The sequence below is a fragment of the Anabrus simplex genome, chromosome 1, assembly GCF_040414725.1.
Source record: "Anabrus simplex isolate iqAnaSimp1 chromosome 1, ASM4041472v1, whole genome shotgun sequence".
Taxonomy (NCBI): Eukaryota; Metazoa; Arthropoda; class Insecta; order Orthoptera; family Tettigoniidae; genus Anabrus; species Anabrus simplex.
Window position 1 is genome coordinate 984,670,546 of NC_090265.1, and position 25,627 is coordinate 984,696,172.

Consider the following 25,627-nt stretch of genomic DNA (forward strand, 5'->3'; position numbering starts at 1 on the left):
TTTGGAAGCTTATGAAGGATCCGACATTGAGTACGACGATGAACGAAACACAGCCCCAGGCATGGGAATCATTCAAGGATGTTTGTAGCAAATTCCTGGGTGATGTTAAAGGTGTCAACTACCAACAGATTGTGGAAACCATGCTGTACAACTTCCAGAAATTAGGTTTCCGCATAAGTTTGAAATTACATTTCCTGCAGAGTCATCTGGATTATTTTCCTGCAAATTTAGGAGCATTCAGCGAGAAACATGGCAAGCGGTTCCATCAGGATCTAAAAGAAATGGAACAAAGGTATCAGGGGCGATGGGACATCTCCATGATGTCAGATTACTGTTGGCGTTTGGTGTGAGATAACACTACTGAGGAACACAAATGCAAATCAACATAGCGTTCATTCACATCAAAGTGCAGCAAACAATTGTGTTCTTGTAGTGAGATTCATACATTCTAGCAATGAACAGGTTACTTTTTTGTATATTCGTTGCAATTTGGCCATGTCCCATTAAAATTATAGATATTCTCTATTATGGTGTTTTCTATCAAAATTACAATATGTCAAATTTTGATTTCGAATAGCAAAAAAAAACTGTATATGATAGGCAAAAACGGTTTACATATTTGAAATCAGCACACCTAAATTAGGGTAAATCACCTCTTCAACCTATCGCCGAAGATTTTTTTTTTTTTTTTCGCAGGCTGGTGTAATTGGTAAAGCATGTGAATCCAACTACTGGCTAATTTCTATTGACTCTTCTAAAAATGCCTTAAGGCAGTTTTGATTCATATCTTCAATCAGCTACCATACCACCCAGACATTCCACAAGCCTATCAAAGTTGTACAATATCAAGTTTATTCTCGACAAAATTAAATACCAAGGGCACAAGTGGAAATTATGCAGCAATTTAAGAATCACTGTTTTATTATAGCGCCAACAGGAAATTTGTACAAAATGTCCCTGCTTTGAGTGTAAATGGGATAGTAAAACTAGAGAGAAGTGTTGAAATACTACATTGTTCTGTAAGAGAGTACCGGTAATGGAAAAAAGGGTAAAAAATGTTATGAAAGTAAACCTTGTCCATTTTAAGTACTACTCCCTTCATTACATTCTGAAATTTGGAAACCAGTTTGTTAAGGAATTTTACTCAAAATGGCATATAAATGTATCCCTGAACACAGCCTGAGAAATACAGGGTGACCCAAACATCTGTTAACATTTGACAAGGCAATACCACACGGAATATTGGAGGAAGAGAGGTAATAATTGACACATGATTGGCATGACGTGGGGTTTTACTGACACCAAAATAAAGGACACAAAATGACCAACAGATGGCACTTCATACGATACACAAGCAATAATTAGCATAATAATCGAGGTTTAACAAAGATGATGTTCTTTATAACACATGCTCAACATGTTGGCCATCATTCATCAACAATACTTGTAGTCGAGGGCCAATGTTGTGAACAGCACTGTACAGCACATCCATAGGTATGGTGAAAATTTGTTGTCAGATGTTGTCTTTTAGCATCCCTAATGAGGTCGGACAATTGCAGTAGACTTGCGACTTCAAGTAACCCCACAACCAATAATCAAACGGACTGAAGTTGGGGAACTGGGGAGGCGAAGCATGATGGAAGTGGCAGCTCAGCACGTGCATTTGACGCCCTCTCTCACGACATCTCCTTTTATACCGTACACAGAACTTGTGCGGCACCACTGATGTGTTGCTGTCCAGCGCCATCTGTTGGCCTGTTCGTGCACTCGTTGTTGGTGTCAATAAAACCCCATATCATGTTAAGCATGTGTGGCCATTTGTACCCGTGTTGCTGTCCAGCGCCATCTGTTGGTCATTTTGTGTACTTTATTTAGGTATCAATAAAAACCCATGGCATGCCAATTATATGTGTCAATTATTACCTCTCTACCTCCAATATTCTGTGAAGTATTGCCTCGTCAAATGTTAACAGACTTTTGAGTCACCCTGTACATAAACTCAACTTTGTCAGTTTAGGCCATAAACTTGATAATGTTTAAAAAAAAATTAAGGTCATCTGCTGGACTGTTATTATAATCCAAATGATACTGTGAGGCTATAAAGTTTGATACAAGTGATACAAGCATTTTCCAAATATTTATGTTCAATTCAAATGTCATACTAAGGAAATGCTGTCAATTTAAAACAACACTTTTATGTCCAGTTTATGAATAACAGTACAGATCTCAGATTTATGAATAATAGATAACATATTCTTCTAAACTGCAAAATTGAATAACAGTTCAGGGATCAGGTGAGTGAATAATGGGCCACAACATATTTTAATAAACTGCAAAATGTTCAGCTTGATATCTCACCCCTGTGAGGTTAACAAAACATTTAATAAAATTATATTGATTGCACATTAATTATACCCAGAAGAATCCATATGAATCAGAGTACCTGAGCTTGTAATAGTACAGCTAAGCATGCCTCTGCACAACCTGCACCAGGAGTTACACATGGCGAGTATATAAGCTGTCGTAATGCCTTTAGGGCTTGATCAGTTACCACCTAGAACATGATCACAATAAGGTCTGAGGAACAAGATGGTGACTTATACTGCAACCAAGTTAAAATTAATCACACACTGACAGACATTTTAGTTTTAACCAGAACAATACCAAACAATAATTCATATTTATCTGCTTAATAGTTACCTACTGGAAGGTAGGAGAAAGGCTGTTGATCTGTTAAGAATTTTCTCATTCACAACACAGGCATGAACAACTGCTAATTCATTCAATACTTATTTATAAAATTTAAAAAATGTAAAAAAATAGTAGTGTAAGAGGTCAGTTCAAAAAATAATTGAACTTTGAAAATAACTCTTAGGGTGTTTACTTGCAGCCTAGTTAGCTTTGTTTCCTTCGATGTAGTCCCCTCTTCCATTAACACAATACTGCCAATCCTGTTTCCGCTCATGGAAGCAATCCCGGAAATCACACTTAGTACTGCTTGCAATTTCATTTTTATCTCTTCAACTGACTGAAATCATCATCCTTTCAGGGTGAATTTCAATTTGCAGAATAGAAAAAGGTCTCCTAGTTCGGGTGAGTAAGGTGACAGGGAAGCACATTTGTCTCTGTGTTTGATAAATATTCATTAATCAACAGCAATGTGTGAGCTGGTACATTGTCATGGTGGTGACTCCAGGAATTATTTCTTGACAAGTCTGGTCTATTTGACATTTTCTCAAAAATGTCTTAATTGAGATAATACCAGTTCACTGTTTGACCCTCAGGTAGTAATTTATGGTGCACAGCACTGATGATGTCAAGAAAGACCTTCAACAACACACTAACTAAGATTCAAATTGACCTCCCGTGCTTTCTTCTGTCTCTGCAAACTTTTTCCATATCATTGTGCATTGCATTTTCATCTTCATTATTAGGTAAGTCTTCGTAAAGTTTTTCCCCAGTTTAAAGTAGAAGCCAATATTGATTTGCCACTCGTTATATTGCGCAACATCTCAAAAATTGCAACACATACACAACATACTTGCAAACTAACAGCTGTTGCAGCAAATGACTACTTAGGAAGGATACCAATACACAGTGTCACTTACCAGAAACTACTAGGACTTCATATTTACAAGGTATTTTCAAAGTTCAGTTATTGTTTGAAAGGCCTCATATAGAAGTGCAATACCAAATTCTCTGATATCCTTTCATAATAAGGTCTCTCCAATTCCATAAAAAAAGACTACCGTATATTAAGTACTTGGAGCCACCTCTATAAAATGCTTTATTCCAAGACTCAATTAATACTAAAACCTTCTCTGAGTGTGATGTTAAATTTCAGCTTTGTTATCTTGTTTGTAATTCTATAGGGACGATGCATAAGTTTGTGTGGTATTCTTTTGGGTTGGCAACAATGTGGCATGAAGGGATTGCTTATAGTTATTCCATTGTTTTAACTGAATTTGGAGTTTGTTGTGAAACACAGGTTTCCTTCATTGTGAACATATTATTTGTGTATATTTCAGACAAACGGAAGTTGAGAAAAGTGAGCATTTCCAATACATTTTACTATTTGAGTTTAACCGAGGATCCAGTGCAGCAGGAGCTGCGAGAACAATTTGTGAAATGTACAGGAATGAAGCAATTGCTGAAAGAACAGCACAAAAATGGCTTTCCCGCTTTCGAGCAGGACGGTTTGACTTATCTGATGATCCACGTTCTGGAAGACCGTCAGATTTTGACGAAAATTGCTTGAATGACTTGCTTCATGAGACTCCTCGTCAAACAATGCGGAAAATGGTGCAAGTTTTTTAATGTGATCAGTCAACTATTGTACGCCATTTGCATTCAATGGGTAAGATACAGAAATTGAGTATATGGGTACCACATGTGCTAAGTGACAGTAACAAAAATCAACGAGTAAACATCTGTTTGTCATTGCTTGCCTGGCACCGGTTGGCTTGTGATAGGCATGAAGCATTCCTTTCGAACATTGTCACCAGAGACGAGAAATGGTGCCTGTTTGTCAATATGAAGAGGAAAGAGTGGTTCAGCCCATCAAAAAAAGCAACTCCCCATGTCAAGGATAGTGCCCATCCACAGAAAATCATGTTGTGTGTTTGGTGGAATAAAGATGGCATTCTTCACCATGAACTTCTTCCGAAAAATGTAACGATTACCTCTGCTGTGTATAGTGACCAGCTAAGACGACTTGCCATTGCTACTGACAACATAAGACAAAGACGACAACCAGTCTCATTGCTCCATGAAAATGCTCATCCGTCTGCATACGCCACAATTGACCAAGTCTGATTGCTGAACTTGGCTGGGAACCTCTTCTTCATTGTCCGTATAACCCTGACCTTGCCCGTCAGATTTCCATCTTTTCCGCTCTCTTTCTAACCACATTCAGGGGCAAGTGTTTCCTGACAAAGCTTCCCTTGACCAATGACTAACAAATTTCTTCCAGTCAAAACCAAAACAGTTCTACAGGCGAGGCATTCAACTGCTACCTGAACGTTGGCAGAAGGTCATAGACAGTGGAGGTGAATACATCACTGCATCACTGAGCGATTGTGATCTACAGTGCGTGACAGTGACAGTAAAATAAAATAAAATATAAGAACTGCACGAACTTATGCATCGATCCAATACATCCCAAGAAGGGATAAGATGGAAGTACCTGAAGCAAGAGGTCTACGCATCAATTAAAATGTATAAGTAAAAAATTAAATACGTCTATGTCATATCACATGGCATTATTAATAATAATAACAATAATAATAATAACTTTATTGGCCACATTAGGCCACTTAAGTCTTCCATGTACACTTTTTCTTTGAGCACCGTTTGTTTTTTCTTATCTGCCCAGTACTACTTCACTTGTTCTGATCGCAGTGTTCTTAATTTGTCTGAAATCTCTACAGACCTTCTGTGCATCATTTCAGTTGAAAATTTGTGATTCTTAAGAAGGGTGGTAAGTTTATTCTTGTTCTCTGCATCTGTAATTTCGAGTCCAACTGTTTTGAGATCCTGTTGAATTTCTTTGATCCATCCCTCCTATCTTCTTCCCCAAGATTTCTCATCACTAGTTGTTGTAAAATCCTCCTTTCTGGTAATTGTAAGATGTGAAAGAAATAAGAGATTCTTCTCTTCTTCATCGTGCTGCTAACTGGGTCAATCTCTCGATAGACAGTTTCATTGGGAAGGATTCGCTAGACTCCTTCAACCTGGTACTTTTTATTTATACAAGTTCTAATAATTCTTCTTTCAGTTTTGAGAAGCTGATCAGTTCTTTCGTTTTTAATATGGAGCAAGGTTTTGCAAGCGTAAGTGGCTTCGGGCAAAGTTACAGTTTTGCAGTGTTGGATCTTAGTGTCTATTGACAAGCATTTTTTGTTATAAGCTGACCAGATTAGAAAGGGCACTTGTTTCATTTTGTTGCTTCTATTTATCCATGTTACTTTTTCGTTTAAGTTATGCATAATGATTTTTCAAGGTATTCAAATTGTAAGACTATGTTAATTTTCTGATCATTGACATAAAAAAGTGGTTTCAATGGCATGATCTCAATGCAATTTTCTGGAGACTGGTTATCTGAGCATGGACTTCTTCCATGTAAAGTGCTAAAAGAGCTTAAATTATCTGCAAACCCTAGGCAGTTTGGCTTTATTGAGGGTTTTGCTCCAATTTTGATTTCAGGTGGGGTTTTCTTACTAACGGACAGTGAAAAGAACAAATTGATTAATATGAACCCTGGCTTGGCAGCTGTTAAAGCGCAACCTAAAATTCATAAAGATGGAATCCCTATACGCCCCATAGTAAATTTCAGACCGAGTCCACTTTACAAAACAGCTCAATTTATTCAACAGTTTCTGAGCAAGCATTACACTTTCCAGGCAAATAAATCCATTAAAAACACCCTTGAATTAATCCAACGATTGAACAACTTTAAATTACAACCATACCATACATTCCTTTGACATTACTAACATGTACACAAATATTAAACCGGAAAAAGTTACACCAATTATTTCAAAAAACCTACGATCTCATAGTCAGCTCAGTCAACGTGAAACAGCGGATTTCATGCCCATATTGAAACTTTTAACTAACAATAATTATTTCATGTTCAAAAAGGTAATATACAAACAAGACGGACTAGCCATGGGTTCGCCGGCATCCGGCATTCTAGCTAATATATATCTTGATTTCTTAGAGTACACTAAAATAGAAAAAGATAAGAAATTTAACAACATAGTCTTATGGTCTAGGTTCGTAGATGATACGTTTATCATCATGGATCAACGCGACGCCGATGCATTTACCACCCTAGCACACCTCAATGACATCGACACAAATATTAAGTTCACTATAGAATCTGAAATCAATAAGGCCCTCAACTTTCTAGGCTTAACTATTACCAGACTCCCATTTGCCTTCAAATATAAAATCTACAGGAAACCGATGCATACAGCTATAACTATTCAGCAAGACTCCTTACATCCCCCTTGCCATAAGCGTGCCACCTATAACAGTTTAGTACACCGTGCCTACAATATTCCCATGTCAAAAGCAGATCTCTACAAAGAACTTAATACTATATGTAGTATTGCACTTCACAATGGTTTTAATCATGGTTTTATAGAACGTATAATACGTAAATTTAAACACCGACCCAAAACCAATTTACAGAAAGAAAAAATGAAAAAAGTAACATATGCAACTTTTACATTTAACCCGGATATTTACTGAGTAACTAACATATTCAAAAAGAAGAACATTGAAATCGCCTTTAAAACCAACAACAGAAATCTTGATTCTTTCCATAATTCTAGCCATATCAACCTTCTCAACCCTTTCGATAGGTCAGGTGTGTACAGATTTCACTGTAAAGACTGTTCCAGCATTTATATCGGGCAAACAGGGAGATCCTTCAAAATCAGATACAACGAACACATTAATGCCATTAAATACAAAAGATTCTCAGCAATCCTTCTAGAATTACATTTGACCACCTGAAAACATTGTTTCTCATGAACTCGCACCCGTTAACCTACGGCCTCAGTCCATTCACATGTTTGAATATACTAATGAAATTATAGGTTTAAAAACCATTTTATACCCTGATAGTCAAGCTATTTCAGTACGATTTAAGCAAGATACAAGCCATGAAAGCCTTTTACTTGATTCTAAAAAATCCGACCAGTTTATGATGGCTCTCCGATTATAATCCATTGAGGAACTATCTTTAACAAACATCGGACAATAAATGCTCTTCTCTCTTATACTATATAGTAATACTTTGAAAAATTTAGTTAATAATGTATATATGCTGAAATCTCTCATGATAGAACGTTCAAAAAGATTTGATATTGCTTCAAAGTCAATACTCTAATTTTAATCAGCTGTGTAGATAGTCTAGACAGAAGATTTTACAAAAATTTGTTGGCTACTGTAACTCTATACACAATCGTAGCATTTAACATCACCAGGTGATAGAAATGCACAGAGCTGTACATAGATCAATTTTACCTTTTGTTTAGAACTTTATTATGATGTATATATGAAAGTTTTATGCAGTCAAGTGTTTTATATTGTGACGCAATTATAAACTGCTAGACTTTTAGAAGATTTATTTGTGTATATACATACGTAATTTACTCAATGTCCTTGTTTGCTAAACCTAGGCTGATGATGGCATAAAAAATGCCAAAACCGGTACCTAAAAATTATTAATAAAATGTGACATTTATATCACATTTTAAGTTGTATTGAACAGGTGGAGAATCCTACCCTTTATTTTTGAATGTAAGTTAGGCATTCATGTGAATATTTTAGAGTGGAGAGAGAGAGCTACACTACGCAAGCGGCTGGCCCGTTTCATTGTTTTAAAATTTATTTTACGATGCTACTTTGAAAACTCTACGAACTGCTGGGTGAGCAAAAATTTGTGTTATACTTGTGTTTCCTTTCAAAATTTAAAGTCTTGATGGCTTACGAGTGCATGCCCTTCAGGCTATGATTGTGAGCTGGAAACTTGCAGACTCTTTTTTCAAGTTGTGTTCAAAATTCTGGTGATGAAAACTTATTATTGACAAACCTCAGAAGTGCTTACACATTAAGAAATAATTTATTTTGGTGACGTAATGTATGCGTCCACTATTGACTTTATTGTGATTAAAACAGCCTGAAAGATCCCTCCTTCCCCCCATTCCCTGTCTATCTCGAACCTTGTATATTTCCTTTTTCTTACTCTTCAAGTACTTTTTCAACTATTTCTAGCTTACTTAAATTACTCTTTCTTTGCCCCTGGTGGGTTTTGATAATGGTTTTATGTGTGGCCTTTATTCGGTTGTATTATCACTCTGTACTTCTTAACCTTTGTAATTAACTTGCCAAAGATTGTCGTGGTGTGTGTATCATGGATTTTGTGAGGCCCTTTAGGGTCACCCTTATTAATCTAGTCAGCCCTTTTTGATCACATTTGATTCTGTCTAGTTTTTGCCAATTTCAAAACTGTGGGTATTTTATAATCCTATTTTGTAACTTAGCGCATTATTGTTCTTGACAAGTTCATAAAATATAATCTTGTTAAAATTGATTTCTCTTTGTAAAACTTCACCTTGTTTTCCCTTCTCACATCATTTTTGGTTTCTTTATATTCTGTACCTACCACGTATAACCCTCTGGTTTTGTCTGGCAATACTTCACTGACTCTGCTTAGTGATATTGTATATTGTAGGAATCAGTAACCAGATTGTGAAACTCTATGTTTGATATATGTCTTTCTGTGGTCTCGCATATTTCCACCAGTCTTTTGGTACCGTCCTGTTCTGACAGTGACACAGATTGATTACGATCGATGCAATGTTTTCGTAACTGAATTATTTGTGGATAACAGCACGTATATTTCTTTATATTTGCAAACTATTCCATCACCTTCGTGCTGTTTCTTATTCTTTAAAATATATAATAAACAGTTGTACATCGCCATAACTACAAACTCCATGCAACAAAACATTAAAATATTTACAAGAAAATGTAACAAACACAGAACAAAATGCATAATACTTTCCTTTATTAGACTGTAACATGAATGGAAATTCAATTTTATAGGTACTGTATCTCTGAACACTTGGAGATAACATTTGTTAAGTTTTGTGGCCATAATGTCAAGAGAAAATACCAGAAACTGTCACCGATACAGCTCTCTGAAATACATTCAACTCATTAAAATTATGAACTAAGAATGAACACAAATGCAATGAAATACGTGAAACTACCACATACAAAATAGATCCACCACATGTCTCATACATTATTAACATTCAACTTTGACAGGGGGAAAAACACAGAACCGCAAGAAAAAACACGTGGCCTATAACTGCGACGGATGATACAAACGCCAAATAAAGCATCAAATACGCTTGAAAATGAGGTTGCGTAAATTACACATGCACACAATAATTTATTCTAGGACAAGAGTATTGACCATACTGGAGGTTATATTGGTTAAAAATAGGAAGAAGTAAAAATAAATCAGAAAATCAGAAGACGAGTTAAAAAATGGAAAGTTTCCAGGTAAATCAGATGGGTTGGCAGGTATGGTATATTATCATAAGCCTGTTTGAAATCTATGAATGAAATAAACAGTTCTTTATTTCTGTATTTGTAATATTCCATTATTAGTTTCAGGCTGAGAATTTGGTCTAGGCAACTTCTGTATGGGCATAATCCTCCTTGTTATTCTCATAATGATGATGATGATGATGATGATGGCTGAAGTAAATAACTAGACCAAATGAAGTAAAATATGGTATGAGTATAGCTGAGATACTGGATTCACACTTAGGCCTATCTTAATTTTGATATATCAGGTAAATAAGCTAACAGGAGCAAAATATATATAAGTACAGGAAACAGATGGAAAACAGCAACTTACCACACAAACACATGAAGATAGAGTACAGTAAAAAATCAATTAGAAATTTGCCATTTTTTATAAATGTTTGTTTTATTTATTTGTTTGAGTATTATACTGGCAAAGTAAAACTGAACTGACTACAATTATTTCATACTACAGTGGAAGTCCGCTATAGTGAGTATGACATATACCAACAACTCTGTTGTAACAACAGCTTTTTTTATGTCCCTTGAAAATTCCTATATTAAACTGTGTAATATCCTTTGGTTACTAGAACACTTTCCCTTATTTTTCTGTTATTATAAGTGATTTAGCACGCATAATTATTTCTGTCCTCGATATTTTTGCATTCCAGCAAGACAGACTTCAATGTTGTAGTCGGTCTTGATTCCAGCAATTATATTCAATGTGACCGATCCTTCATATAGAGTTCATGCTATGTACACTAGTGAGCTGTATCATCGATATTCAAAGGCGCTGGAGAATACCCGCTGACTAATGTAAGTACACTAAGTTCGAAATGAAAGTGGAGAACATGTTTTCATAATAAATGTGTACCGAGCGAGTTGGCCATGCGCGTTGAGGCGCGCGGCTGTGAGCTTGCATCTGGGAGATAGTAGGTTCAAATCCCACTATCGGCAGCCCTGAAGATGGTTTTCCATGGTTTCCCATTTTCACACCGGGCAAATGCTGGGGCTGTACCTTAATTAAGGCCACGGCCGCTTCCTTCCAACTCCTAGGCCTTTCCTGTCCCATCGTCGCCATAAGACCTATCTGTGTCGGAGCGAAGTAAAACCCCTAGCAAAAAAAAAATAAATAAATTTGTAAATAAAGTGGCGGAAAGAAGTTGTTAGTTCGTTGGAAATAAAGGCTGAACTAAACAATTGCTTAATTTTAATACTATCTTCTTCTTCATTTCGAATCATCCATCTTTGGAGTATGTCAGATCAATCACTTCTTAGATGCTTGTGCTCTTTTCTTCTACCAGTAGTTCTTCATTCTAACTGATCTCCTCCTTTCCTCCTCTGATATCTGAATTGGTTTTCTTGTGTTGTTCTTAACTTGGAACCTTTTAGTTTTGTCTTTGGTCACAGTTCTGGCTGTATCGTTCTTTAACATGAGTTTGGTAATCTTAAGATCTCTCAGATTCTTTTCAACTTCCTTAAACCAATTGGGTTTAGCCTTTTTTTTTTGTACAAGAAGTCAAAAAATCTGTTTAGTTAATCTGTCAGAATTCATTCAGAATATGTGTCCATAGAAATCAATCCTCCTTTTCCTCATGGTATCCGAGAGTCTTTAATACTATCATAGGTAAAGAATTTTTTTTTTTTTCTATTTTGCTTTACGTTGCACCAACACAGATAGGTCTTATGGTGACGAGACGATGGGACAGGAAAGGCCTAGGAATGGGAAGGAAGCGGCCGTGGCCTTAATTAAGGTACAGCCCCAGCATTTGCCTGGTGTGAAAAGGGGAAACCATGTGCTCATTCTTTTTTTGAGCGACGTTATTTTACTGGGTTTCAAAATGTTCAGGACCTGTTTGTTAATGACGTTAACTTGTTCTGCTACTTTAGGAAGAAGAACTGAATTCTCGTTACAACGTGAAATCTCAATAATGCCATTTTGGCCTAGTTCACTTTTGTTTATTTTTAGAACTCATCTACTATACCCGAGATCTACAGCAATTTACATTCTCTCTTTAGTTTAAAAATCTTCACTTGGGCCAGAGAGCATAAAATTAACTGAACAGGGACCAGTAACAGCAATGATATAAAATCCTGTTGGCACTGACAAGTGATGTTTGAAGTGGTTCAAAACATCTGCAGTAATTTGATTGTAGTTGACAATTTCCTGTCATTTATATGTATATTTTTGAATTTCTTTCCTAAGCGCATGCCCTCCTTTTTGTTGCAATTCCATTCAACCCATCAATAAATTCAAATAATATGGAATTATTGCATTTTCTTTAAAAACCATAAATTGATCAATAATAGAGAGTAACTGGTATATAATGTTTTGGCGCAATATGGCAGTCATGTGTATCCATTTACTTCAACTCTGGCAACAAATTGGTGATGTGTTCTATCTTTTTCTGTTCCTGTCGACGTTTATGCTGACAGACACAAAACTCTGTTTCAGCGAACGAATGCACTGCTGTATGTATCGCCACTTTCTTTGTCCACTTGAATGAAGTTCCATGAGCACCGCAGAGAAACCCAAGTACCCCCCATGTAAAATCAACTGCGGATGGACACAGTTCAACCTCGTGCCAATAGGTGAAGATGTACGCATCAACATGGCAAAAATGGCATAATCACTTCAATCCAAGAAACATAATTTTCTTTAAAAAGTACAAAATTCATCGTTGTGACTGGTTTTTTGTATTTATCTTGCAAAGGGAAGATAACAATTTATACTCTGCTTTACATCACACCAACACAGATAGGTCTTACTGCAATGATAGGCTAGGAGTAGGAAGGAAGCAACCAAGGCCTTAATTAAGGCACAGCCCAAACATTTGCCTGGTGTGAAAATCGGAGACCATGGAAAACAATGGTTTTCCGTGGTTTCCCATTTTCACACCAGGCAAATGCTGGGGCTCTACCTTAATTAAGGCCATGACCGCTTCCTTCCCAGTCCTAGCCCTTCCTGTCTCATCGTCGCCATAAGAGCTATCTGTGTCGGTGCAATGTAAAGCCAATAGCAAAAAAAAAAAATTGAACATTAAGAGCTTGTTATGTCAAAAGTAAATTATTTGAATAAAATGTTTGAAATGTGTAAAATCTCATAACAAAAAATAAAATATTTGATAGTAATCCTAAGAACGATTATTTTATATGGTCCTAAGAATGATTCCCACTCTAGAAAGCCAAGAATAACGGCCAAGAGGATTTGTCGTGTTGACCATACGACACCTCGTAATCTGCAGGCCTTCGGGCTGAGCAGCAGTCGCTCGGTAGGTCATGGCCCTTGAAGGGCTGTGCCATGGGGTTTGATTTTGGTTTGGTCCTAAGAATGATTATTTTATATCATTTCTTTCATATCAGATGTATTCAATTAAATGTGTTCAATTAGGCAAACACGGAATAAGATCAGTTTCACATATGTAGCTTCCAATGGCTACCTACCATAATATATATAAATATAATCATACACAATTATATTCAAAATATCTTCCCTAGAAATAGGTGAAATCACCCTAAATAGATTCAATAGCTTCATTATCACGTTGCAATTATGTCTTACCACTTCATAAAATTCAATCATTTAATGCAAATTGATAAGGAATACCATGGATGAAATTTCTAATTCCTCATTAGTGATAGACTGTCACAAAGAAGACACTAAGATCGCATATCCTATTAACATCCTGTTATTTTAGCTTAAATCAGTCTAAACTATATACATATTATGTAATTCTCTCCAAAATTGACATATGAGTGTTGATTATAGATTATTGATATAATTTTTGATGATCAATATCAATTATTAGCTTGCAAGTTTATTACCAAGTAGCCACTTATTATGTAATATGGATTATTCAATCACGGGCACGATCAGATCAACTCCAATTCAATGGCTGCCCGTACTAAGCCATATTCCTCAACCCCACCTCCGTAGATGCACTGCTCTGATGAATGAGTACAATAAGATCCGGAATAATCAAAGATTGCCCATTCATGAGGATATCCCCCACCTACATATAGACAGACTTAAGTCAAGACGTCCACCCATCTGTACGGCGGAGAACCTTATAGCCAGTCATTTCAATCTGTCTGAGAGATGGTCTAATGAATGGAGACAGTTTGCTTCAGCAGAATCCTTAGATATGCCGTGCATTACACAGAAGGTACCTGGCTTTGAACAACCTCGGAAAGTATGGTCCAATTTAAAAAGGATCCGGACTAACCATGATGTGTGTGCAGATCTGCTGTATAAATGGAGGAAAAAGTCATCATCCTGCTGCAACTGTGGTGCTGAGAGGCAAACTGTGAAGCACATCACACAAGAATGCCCACTGAGACGTTTCAATGGAGAAACGAGTGAATTTTTCCAGGCGACGCCACTTACCTATGTAAATAATGTAGATATAAACCTGTAATTTATTGCACTGTTCATGGATATGCCATGCGATAAATAAATAAATAAATTCAATCTTTAAACATCATTACTATCACTCTATCTAACCTTGATCCATATTTGCGTTACTTAACCACTGATTATTTAATCTCACAGGAGAATCCTTCCTCATACGTCTTCACATTTATCATTATCATAATTCATCAACTACTTTCTTTTATACAACATTATTCCATCATCTCATATTCGCACTAATTTATATAATAAAATACCTACTACAATACTCTACAATTATTTTAAACTACGTTTCAGACGTAACCTAATTATAATACAACAGGTTATTTCTAAGCACAATCTGAAATGGAAATTACAATTAAAGTTTGAAATTCACAAGACTACTCAAAATAATAGAATAAGCACTCTAAATCCTAATAAGTCACTACAATACACTACAACAGTTTTTAAACTATGTTCAGACATATCCTAATTACAATAGGTTATTAATAAGCACAAATAGAAATGAAAATTGCAATTAGGCCTAAAGTTTGAAATTCACAAGAACTACCATACTCAAGGATTACCAACAAAGTTAAACGCGTAGACAGAAGATTATTTTTTTAGGGTATAACTTTATCCTACTAGGCTCTAATAGAAATGAAACCTTGCGTTTGGTTAAATGCTGAAGTATCGAAAGGATTGCCGTGCACAAAGAAAAACACGAATATAACAAGCAAGATACTATCTAATATACCTTATCTTCACTACAATTCTCAACTGAAACGTGGTTATGTGATTATTACAGCTGGTGGATAACTATTATTTTCCTTACTCCACGGGATGGAGAATAAAAGTGTCCTTAATTAGGCCTACTGAAAAATACGAGGTTGTCTACAATAATTTCTCAAAAATATTTCTGTCAAAACTACTCCTATGACTCCAGGGACTTGAATTGCAATTACTGGAATATATGAACTTTATTATTATTATTATTATTATTATTGTTATTATTATTATTATTATTATCTAACCACTCATAAATACTGAAAGATCGAGGGAGCGCAATATAAATTACGGATACTTTTAACTACCTACTCAGAACTACAAATGACTGGAATACAAGATCAGCTGATTTTTATTTATATTTACTTGACAACACTACACCCTTTGTTCACGGCTGTAGCCAACAATGCAATATTTGAATATGAAGAGCGACAATAATCAATAACAATACGACGACTGTTAACTATTACCGTGTAATCACTTTAACTTCTTTTTAAATGGAAGTTTACAGGCGTATCGTGTTTTTTAATGTAGTAAATTATTACCTTCGCGATAGTTTGAACAGATATCTATACGAAATACCGGAGAAGTTGCGGCAGAAGTTACGGTACTATTCCTTATGATAATCTGCCTTTGTAAATGTCCACTAAATGAAATGTATAATATATAATGTATAATAATAATAATGTATATATAATGTATAATAATATATCCTCATCTCTCCTGCTTGCAAGTGTTCTATTTTCAGTTAACATTACATTAAACAATAATAAAAGAATAGCACAGTTCTTATCCATAAATTAGCTTTCATCCTTATGTACCCGTCAGTATGAATCCTGTCTTACAGCTTGTGGTATCCAATGTAATAACTGGAACTGGATCTAGGGCTGACACAATTATCCTGGAAATTGAACATGATATTATTGCAGCATTTTCCTACAATGAGTGACACAAAATCACCTTAAACATAGTATGTTAAAAGATAACTTATGATTAAGAAATTAAACTTTGGTCACCCAGTCCTATCACAAAAGTACTCAGTTATGAAATAACTCAAAGTAGTGTTAATGTGAGCAATTTCACTAGTGTCAAATAAGCCAACTTTAGCACTTACTGGTGTGAAAATGGTAAACCATCTTCAGGGCTGCCGACAGTGGGGTTTGAACCCACTACTCCCGAATGCAAGCTCACAGTTGCGCGCCCCTAACCGCAAGGCCAACTATCTTGGTCTCACATATGGTATTAAAATAATGTATTATACATTTCATTTAGTGGATATTTACAATATTTTTTACAATAAAAGGAAAATGGAAGACACTAACAATACTAAAAGAAATAAAAAAATTAAAAACACATTGTTTATGACCAGGTAGCCACGTATAGGTTTTAATTGTGAAATTCATGAATTTGAATAGAGGAAAAGTACAATACCTTATTATTAAATACAACACTCTTTTCTTAGAAATGGCCAATTAAATTTCAAATTACTGTGAAAATATTTTTATGTTCTAGTACTTACTGTTACAATTCTTACCTTCAACTCTGAGCAGGCTTCCTCACTGGGTGCAAACAATAGCACTGTAGCAACATTATGCTCATTTTCTAGTAAAATAAACTGTTTTTTATTCTGTTTCATTACACTGACTGACTCTATATGGCCCACATATGATTGAAGATACTGTAATGACAATTTCTGAAGACTAGATAGTGGTTTTGCCCCAGAAAGTTTTTCCACGCCTCTTGTCAATTCTGTCCCCATCCTCTCCAGCAAAAGAATATTGTTTCTTTGTAGGTACATACGGATACTACTGTGCACCACTTTCTGACAGGCCACTATGCCTACCTGTAATTTAACAGCCTGCTCTAATATCCACAACACATTTCCTATAAAATCACATCCATTATTGTCGTCCACTGAAACTATATCCTCATCTCTCCTGCTTGCAGGTGTTCCACTTTCAGTTAACATTACATTAAACAATAATAAAGGAATAGCACAGTTCTTATCCATATATTTCTGTTCTAGAACTTCAAGAATACTTTCTTCATTTACTAATGGATAAAGAACACCTTGAAGTACTTTGCTCGATCCCTCACATGCTCCACCCTCTAATACCAATACTTCACCAAGATCTTCATCCACAGTTTTCAAAAATGCCTTTGTTACATTTACAGATAATGCTGCAATTTCATCTTTGCTCAATCCACACGCTGGTTTAGAAGATAAAATAGGCTTCACAACTGATAGAAGTTCTTTCACAGAATCAAAATTCAAGCACAACTTCATACAATTTAAGATCAACAATGAAGTCACAGTAGAGCCTAAATGCTGTATTAGTTCACATGCCAAGTTATGATGTACTTTGTCCTGAGAAAGAACCTTTTCCATCAAGGAACAAGTTAGTACTCCACAATACAGCCCATAATCTCCATATGTAGAAATTTGTGACTTCATAACCTGAGTCACCATCACACATAGGGGATTGTCTAACATTAGGTTACAAAGCAGCCTGCTCGATGATGATGTAACAGTAGTTATTCCTCCACTTGACACCAGTAACTTCACTCCAGCCTTCGGTCCTCTACATGAACTTAATATATCTAAGAATGAACGCAATACTGACAGGAACTCTGAACTATCTAAAGGCTCCAGAACAACTGACAGGCTACCAGACATCATCCCTCCTAGAAAGAAAAAAAAATTCAGTAATAAATGAAACAGAATGACAACTTGCAAGCAATGGAAAGGAACAAAGAAGTAATATACAGAAAGACAAGAACATAATTAAAAACACACATTAGGATACACATGACTGTTCAGTGTGGTATGAGGGAACAATAAAGAGCAGACAAGAAAAAACATGACAAAATAGGACAGATTTTAAGATGGAAAGTGTGGTCAGAAAAGGGGGAAAAAAAGTTCTGAAAATACAGATAAAAAGGTACAAAACAAGGTGTTTATGAATTCACTTTATTACAGTTTAAACCAGTTACATGAACTGTCTTTATCCCATTTTTCTGGGTTTTAATAATTAATAAACTCGTTATACTAGATTACACACAACATTTCAATGTTTTTAATGGTAAATTGCTGGTGCGTTGACTTCAGTAGATCATTATATATAGAGAAACTCCGCTCGACATCTACAGAAACCAGTGGAGGATACGAGGATTGGGGCAAACGTCATGGCAACTTTTTTTTTTCTTGTAGGTATGTGAACGGATCATAAATATAAATGTGTCGTGTGGAAGTTCTGCAGGCATATTGTGTATGCAGAACAACAGATGGCTCTGTGATAGCTGGTAGTAGCGCAGCGAGGGCTGTGAAATCAGTTAGCTGGTGAGTGTCGTGCGAGATGGAAGTAACCTGTGTTGAGCAGCGTGCTTACATCAAAATATGTAGCTGTTCTCCGAGGGAGAAATGCGATGGAATGTCACAGTGAGTTAGTGGAAGCCCTTGGGAATAATGCCCTACCATACTGTACAGTAGCATGGTGGGTAGGAAAGATTCAGCAAGGACGTGTGTCAACCAGTGATGAGCAACATTCGGGACGACCTGTCAGTGTGCGGACCGGCGTGGCAAGTGCCGTCATCGAGCAGCACCTGGATGAAGACAGACGATGGACGCTACTGGAGTTAGAGAGGGCAAGTGGCATCGAGAAATGCACCGTCCACAGGGTATTGCATAATGAGCTGCAACTGTGCAAAATCACATCGCGGTGGATACCGCATGCACTGACGGAAGTTCAAAGGTGGGTGCGCTATGCAATATGCTCCGACCACCTTGCACGCTGGCAACAAGACGGCAAGCAATTCTTGTCACGAATAATCGCCATCGATGAATTTTGGGCCAGAGCATACGAACCAGAACTGAAACGTCAGTGCACGTAGTGGCGACATGCTGGATCACCAAGGAGGCAGAAGGTCCATCAGAATCCTTCCCTAGTCAAATTGATGGTGATCGTCTCATATGACGTCAGGGTGTCATTGTTTGTCACTGTGTTCAACATGGCAGAACAGTGACCGCACAGTACTACAGGGACTTCCTGGTGTGACAGGTACGACGTGGCATTCGGGAGAAATGTCTGGATCTTGTGGACAGTGCAATAATCCTGTACGACAATGCAAAACCACATAAAACAGAGTGTGTAGGGCAGCTACTGCGACGTTGGGGATGGGAAGAATTGAAGCACCCACCGTACTCTCCCGACATTTCGCCCTGTGATTTTGATCTCATTCAAAAGATTAAGGAACCACTACGTGGTAGGCGGTTTGCAACACGAGAGGACATTGCTAATGCTGTGCACCAAATGCTGAGGCAGATGGTATTCCGCACCTCCCACATCATTGGCAACGTGTGGTGTCAGTAGCAGGGGACTACTTTGAGGGTCTGTAGGCCCAGGTTTGTCATGTCAACTTTATAAGTACTGTGTTGTCATTCTTTTGCACCGGGAAGGCCATATTGCTTTGTATTCTACCGTAATAAATTAGTGTGTTATGATATTTCAGTGCTATTCATTGTCCACACATGTAGTTAACACCTTGTCCTTTCGTCTGTATATGTCACATTTTCCAACTGGACTGGTATCTTCAAGAAAAAAAATAGTTGCCATGACTTTCGCCCCAACCCTCATATATTGTCAGCTCTCGTCAAGGAAGTTAGTTCAGTCAAAGTTGCAAAGGTTTCAACATCTGGATTTTTTTTTCATATTTTGTTTGAATTTATCTTCAGCAAATCCATCAAGGTTGGCCCTAACACTCATCATCATCTTTCACTATTCCTCCTCCTCCATACAATCACATCCGGCAAATATTTGTAACCATGCACTAAAAAATGTTCCAAATCTGGGTTTTTTTTGTTGAGTAACTGTGCGGCTACTGTGTCCATTGAGTCTAGGCCATATACAAAGCATGTGATTTTCTCAAAGATTTTGCACAAGAAAACTACGCATCTTATCCAAGTACCCTACCTTGTGGTGACAGAAAACTGTGGAAGGAGGAGCCTGGTCATTTCTTCGTACCAGACGTGATGACTGGGAGACTTTACGAGAATCTTCTTCAGAGCAGCAATGAAGTCAATCACCCAGCTGTAATTCTCCCTGATACTTTCACAAGCATGTTGTAGTCCATATGCAACACCTGTCACATGGCTGAGGTTGGAGTATGTACCCTTCAGTTGTTGGAAAGCCGAAAGCATGTAGCGTGATTGAACAGTCACCAAAAGCCTGACCTTTTCACATTGTATGCCCCTTGGCTACAGGTTCATACCTGAGTCGTTGAATTATTGCATTATTTTGGTTGGTATGTTTTAAAAATTCAACAGATAATGGAAATACCAACGCAGTATCTCCGCAGGTCATCAGTAGCTTCATCTAAAATTAATCCCACTTAACGTTTGCCAACCATCTCTTTTATTTTCTCAAAGATATTCTCATAAATTGGCTGTATATAACCTTTCCTCAGAGTGTTCTCTTCCAGTATTGACCTTTGCATGTACTTCTCAAGGAATGATTTGAATGCAGGATTGTCTACCTTCTGAACTGGGATTCCTGACTAGACTAACGCCATGGCAAGATTCGTAACGAACTCGTGCAATGGACTGCTGCTTTTCAGATCCTGAAGCGAAGGCGTGTATCAAGAGTAGTTTGCTTAGGTTTTGACTTGCGAAGTTCAATATTCTTTAGAAGTTTGCTGTACTGGATATGCTAGTTTACTGTATTTCTTTGATAAGTGCCATCGACTGCAGGATTTACTTCGCAGACAAAACATCGAAGAATGACGTCATCAGTTTCGATAAATTGCATCTTGAATTCTTCTGAAAGTGGATACTATTTCTCCTTCTTAACCTTCGGCATGATTTTGCGTTGTGAAAAATAAGTTCTGGTTTGGACTGATAAAACACTAACAAGGCCAACAAGAGAGTACACAGCCGATAGGTGAAACCGTTAAGATTCATGCCAGTACTAACTATTCTTGGTTTAAACTGTTGCAGCATCACTGCTTAAATTTTAATTTAATTTCACAGCTGCAGGTTGGCCATTCATGCTGAAGTTCGACATTGTTTCTGGGATATGAATTACTGGTGATTTCCATAAAATATAATTAATATTTATTTTCTGACTGCTGTGAGCTTGCATCCGGGAGATAGTGGGTTTGAGCCCCATTGTCAGCAGCCCTAAGATGGTTTTCCTGCGATTTCCCATTTTCACACCAGGGGCTGTACCTTAATTAAGGCCACAGCCTCTTCCTTCCCATTCCTATATCTTTCCTATCCCATCATCGCCATAAGACTTACCTGTGTGACCGGGCGAGTTGGCCGTGCGGTTAGGAGCGCACAGCTGTGAACTTGCATCCAGGGGATAGTGGGTTCGAATCCCATTGTCGGCAGCCCTGAAAGTGGTTTTCCGTGGTTTCCCATTTTCACACCAGGCAAATGCTGGGGCTGTACCTTAATTAAGGCCACGGCCACTTCCTTCCCATTCCTAGGCCTTTCCTATCCCATCGTCACCATACGTCACCATAAGACCTATCTGTGTTGGTGCGATGTAAAGCAAAATAACAAAGAACTATCTATGTCGGTGCGATGTAAAGCCAATTCTATTTTCTGACTATTGTTGACTTCATATCAAACAAATTTTTAAAAATATGTCCAAGAAAAGAAAAAATTCTGTCTAATCTTTTAAAAATGCAGATAAAAGTAGGGGAAAATGTGCTGAAGCATGAAATAGAATAAAGGCGGGAAAATGTCATAATCTCAAAAGAATAAAGTGCAAAAGGTGCAACAAATTGTGTTTATTTCATTCAATTTCATGTCCCCAAGTACATATAATGATCTATTTTTGTATGAAAATAGCTATATTTCTGGAAAGGTGCTGCACCTTAAAACCCATTCACTAATGATAACACAAATGGACAAGGACAATCTTCACATCTTCATTCATTGATGCCTTCATACAGGTAGACACTCTTCTCATCAATCTCAGTCCTTAATAATTTTCTTTGACCCCTACACACTAATTTCTGCTTCTCACAAGGGAGTTAGCACAACTTGCGATCACAATTGCAGGTGATTTGTGGCTTGTATGAATATGTTTGAGATGCTGATTACAACACTGTATAACTTAAGTGCCATCGCCAATTACATTGCAAGTTACGAAGATTTGTTATTCCACTCAAAGTAGACCCTATCTAACATATCATGGCTTTAGTAACTTTAGACACCATAAACGTTTTCTCTAGCTACTTTAGTTATTTTAAGTGTATGCTATGATCGACAGGCCGCGCCGTGTCCAAGGTCATCCGACACAGTTGCCAATGCGACATCTAGGAGAACCAGACATTCCGCATAAAAGCAAGGAAGCTAGTATAATAGAGACCTCCGTCTATGTTGTATCTGCTTCGACCGTTCATAAAGTTCCTTCTGTTTGTGGAGTTTCCAATTTCGTAGCGTGTCACTGTCACCGTAATCATGTGATAATGAATCCTGCCAATATAGTGAGTATAATTGTTAGCCATTACAAACAGAAATGAAGATCCCGAGAAATTACGGTAGGTGAGAGAAATGCAGCTGCATTCATAATCAATGTGATAGATGAAACAGTGGCAAACAATGGTAATTTTATTTATATTGTGTCAGAAGCATACATAAGTTTAAAATTAAAGATAAGGAAAAACATAAAACATAACATAAATACTCCAATGGCGAAGAGCCACATTAAACTATGTGAGCCCAAAACCTTGCAACATCAAGTGCATTTGGCTTCGCTTTAACCAGGTCTTCTGTTGTGCAGCTGAATGGGCATGAAGTGCATTGCAGCAAATGGGCTGTGGTCTGCTCTTCTCCACATACACACAAGGTACTATCCACTTTGAAACCCCGTTTCTTCTGGTTTACCCTGCACCGCGTAACACCAGAGCGCAGTCTGTTCAGTGCTCTCCAATTCACCCAATCTGTGACATGGCCAGGAGGGAGTTCCTCTTCTGGGGCCATCCATTGACTGATCCTCGTATGTTGACTCCTGACGCGCCATTCTTGAATTCTTTCTTGCTGCGCTGTTCCTGCAAGTGTTTCGGTTACTCTCAAGAAGCTTTTCCTAGACTTAAGCCGCTGGCGTGGTGGCTCATATCCAAACAAAGGGTGGGCTTCCGATGTCAACACCTTTCTCTTTTCTTTCTTGGCTGCCACTTCACGGCGAATATCGGGAGGTGCTATCCCTGCAAGGCAATACACTTTTTCCAAAGGTGTAGGTCTCAAACATCCAGTAATAATGCGGCAGGTTTCGTTGAGTGCTACATCAACTGCTTTGGTATGGCAAGATTTGTACCACACCGGCCATGCGTATTCAGCTGCGGAATAGCAGAGCGAAAGGGCAGATGTCCTCACTATGTCTGGTTGTGCTCCCCAAGATGTTCCAGTTAGCTTCCGCACAATATTGTTTCTAGCAGCCACTTTCTGCTTGATGTTCAAACAATGTTTTCTGTAGGTTAAGGCACGATCCAGAGTGACTCCGAGGTACTTCGGGGTAGGATTGTGTTGTAATGCTATGCCTTGCCAAGTGACCTTCAGAGTTCGGGAAGCTTCTCTGTTGTTTAAATGGAAAACACAGGTTTACGTCTTAGTTGGGTTTGGTGTTAGTTGATTCTTCTTGTAATAGCCAGCAAGAGTGTCTAGAGCTGTGGACAATGTTTGTTCAATCGCCTCGAAGTTATCCCCCTGAGATGTGATGACACAATCATCAGCATAGATGAAACTATTCGTCCCGGCAGGAAGAGGCTGATCATTTGTGTAAATATTGAAAAGCATTGGTGCCAACACACTTCCCTGAGGTAGTCCGTTCTTCTGTATCCTCCACCTGCTTCTTTTTCCCTGGAACTCAACGAAGAAACTTCGATTTTGAAGTAGGTTTCTAATGGCACAAGTCAGATGGAAGTCCTTTGTCATGCTGTATACCTTTCCAAGGAGAATTCGGTGATTAACAGTATCATATGCTGCCGAGAGATCTATAAATGCAGCTCCTGTGATTTTCCGGCTTTCAAAGCCATCTTCTATGTGTTGACTTAATTTCAACACCTGCGATGTGCAGCTTTTCCCTCTCCTGAATCCAGCTTGCTGTGGAATCAGAAGTGGCTCGATTTTATCAGTCAACCTATTGAGGATTAGTCTCTCCAGAATCTTAAAAAAATGGCATAATAAGGAGATTGGCCTGTAGCTCCTAGGGTCAATGGTAATAATATACATCAAGAAAATACAATGTTGAAGAATATGAATACACAGAGAAAGACGTATCAGATTGTGAAAACATGGATGATCCAAAACCTGACTGTGAGGAAGAGTCGTTAATAAAAAGTGATGGAAGCCAGTCGTCTGCGTATCTGCCAAGCCCACCGGAGAGGAAGAGGTGGGGTACTGTATCTTTTAAAAGGCAAAGGAGATAATTTCATTCCAAGATTCTGGGAAAACTAAACGATTAAGCTTCAATACAGTACAGAAACGATATCGTATGGTGCAAGATGTACATCATCTACGATATTTACGTCACGTATTGGAAAAAGGGGAGCTAGGCCAGCACTCAAAACTTCCCCTGCTTGACGATTATGTGGCTGAAAAAATTAGGGTGGCGAGAACTGTTCTAGGCACTAATGTTCTCGACAGGGATATTCGTGCTTGGGGTTTAGAGAAGACTCGAGAAATAGGACTGACTCGATTCACTGGATCTATCCATTGGTGGGTTGCATGGTTTAAGCAGAGACACCATCTTGGTTCATGGGCAATAACAAAATGTGTAACTACTAAAGCCTGGAATACAGATGGTGACGTGAAGGAACAATGTGACGAGTTTCGCAAAGAGGTAATGTCCTTAACGAACGTATACAGATTTATAATACCGATCAAAGTGGTATACGAAAAGAACTTCACTCATCGCGAACTCTGGATTATAAGGGAGAGAAGTCGGTAAGAAGTTCAGTGATCATGCAACAACTCATTCTTACACCAACCAACCCGTTACTTCGGCAAGTGGGTACGTGTTTCCAACGTTGCTGGTTATTTACCAGGAACCAAATGGTCAGTTTGGAGTGCGAGTAGCGCAACACATGCTGAAACCACAAAATCTGTTTCAAGTTGCTTCAAAGTCCAGCCTAATCACAAAACAAATCATGACGCAATTCTTTCAAGATGTCTACATACTTCCCATTTGCAGCACAGGAGTCCCTTCTTCTGGTTGATTCCCTCGGGACATATCGTGACAGAATGCACATCGATGCTATCCGACCTCAAAATATGGTGTATACAGTCAAGACCATCCCTCCTGGGTGCACACCTTATCTTCAACCGCTTGA

The 25,627-nt window shown here is 37.7% G+C and overlaps 1 protein-coding gene across 2 annotated transcripts in view; it reads right to left on the minus strand.

Annotated features, from left to right (window-relative positions):
* Positions 1-25,627, minus strand: part of LOC136857848 (molecular chaperone MKKS) — a 67,871-nt gene that overhangs the window by 14,825 nt on the left and 27,419 nt on the right. Inside the window, exons 3-4 of one of the 2 annotated variants that reach the window (XM_067136828.2) lie at positions 16,824-17,974; positions 2,444-2,554 (exon numbers count right to left, since the gene is read on the minus strand). In XM_067136828.2, coding sequence (XP_066992929.2) covers positions 2,444-2,554; positions 16,824-17,969 — 1,257 coding nt within the window. In that variant the 5' untranslated portion in view covers positions 17,970-17,974. The remainder of the gene's footprint in view (positions 1-2,443; positions 2,555-16,823; positions 17,975-25,627) is intronic. The other variant, XM_067136829.2, reaches the window with a different exon arrangement.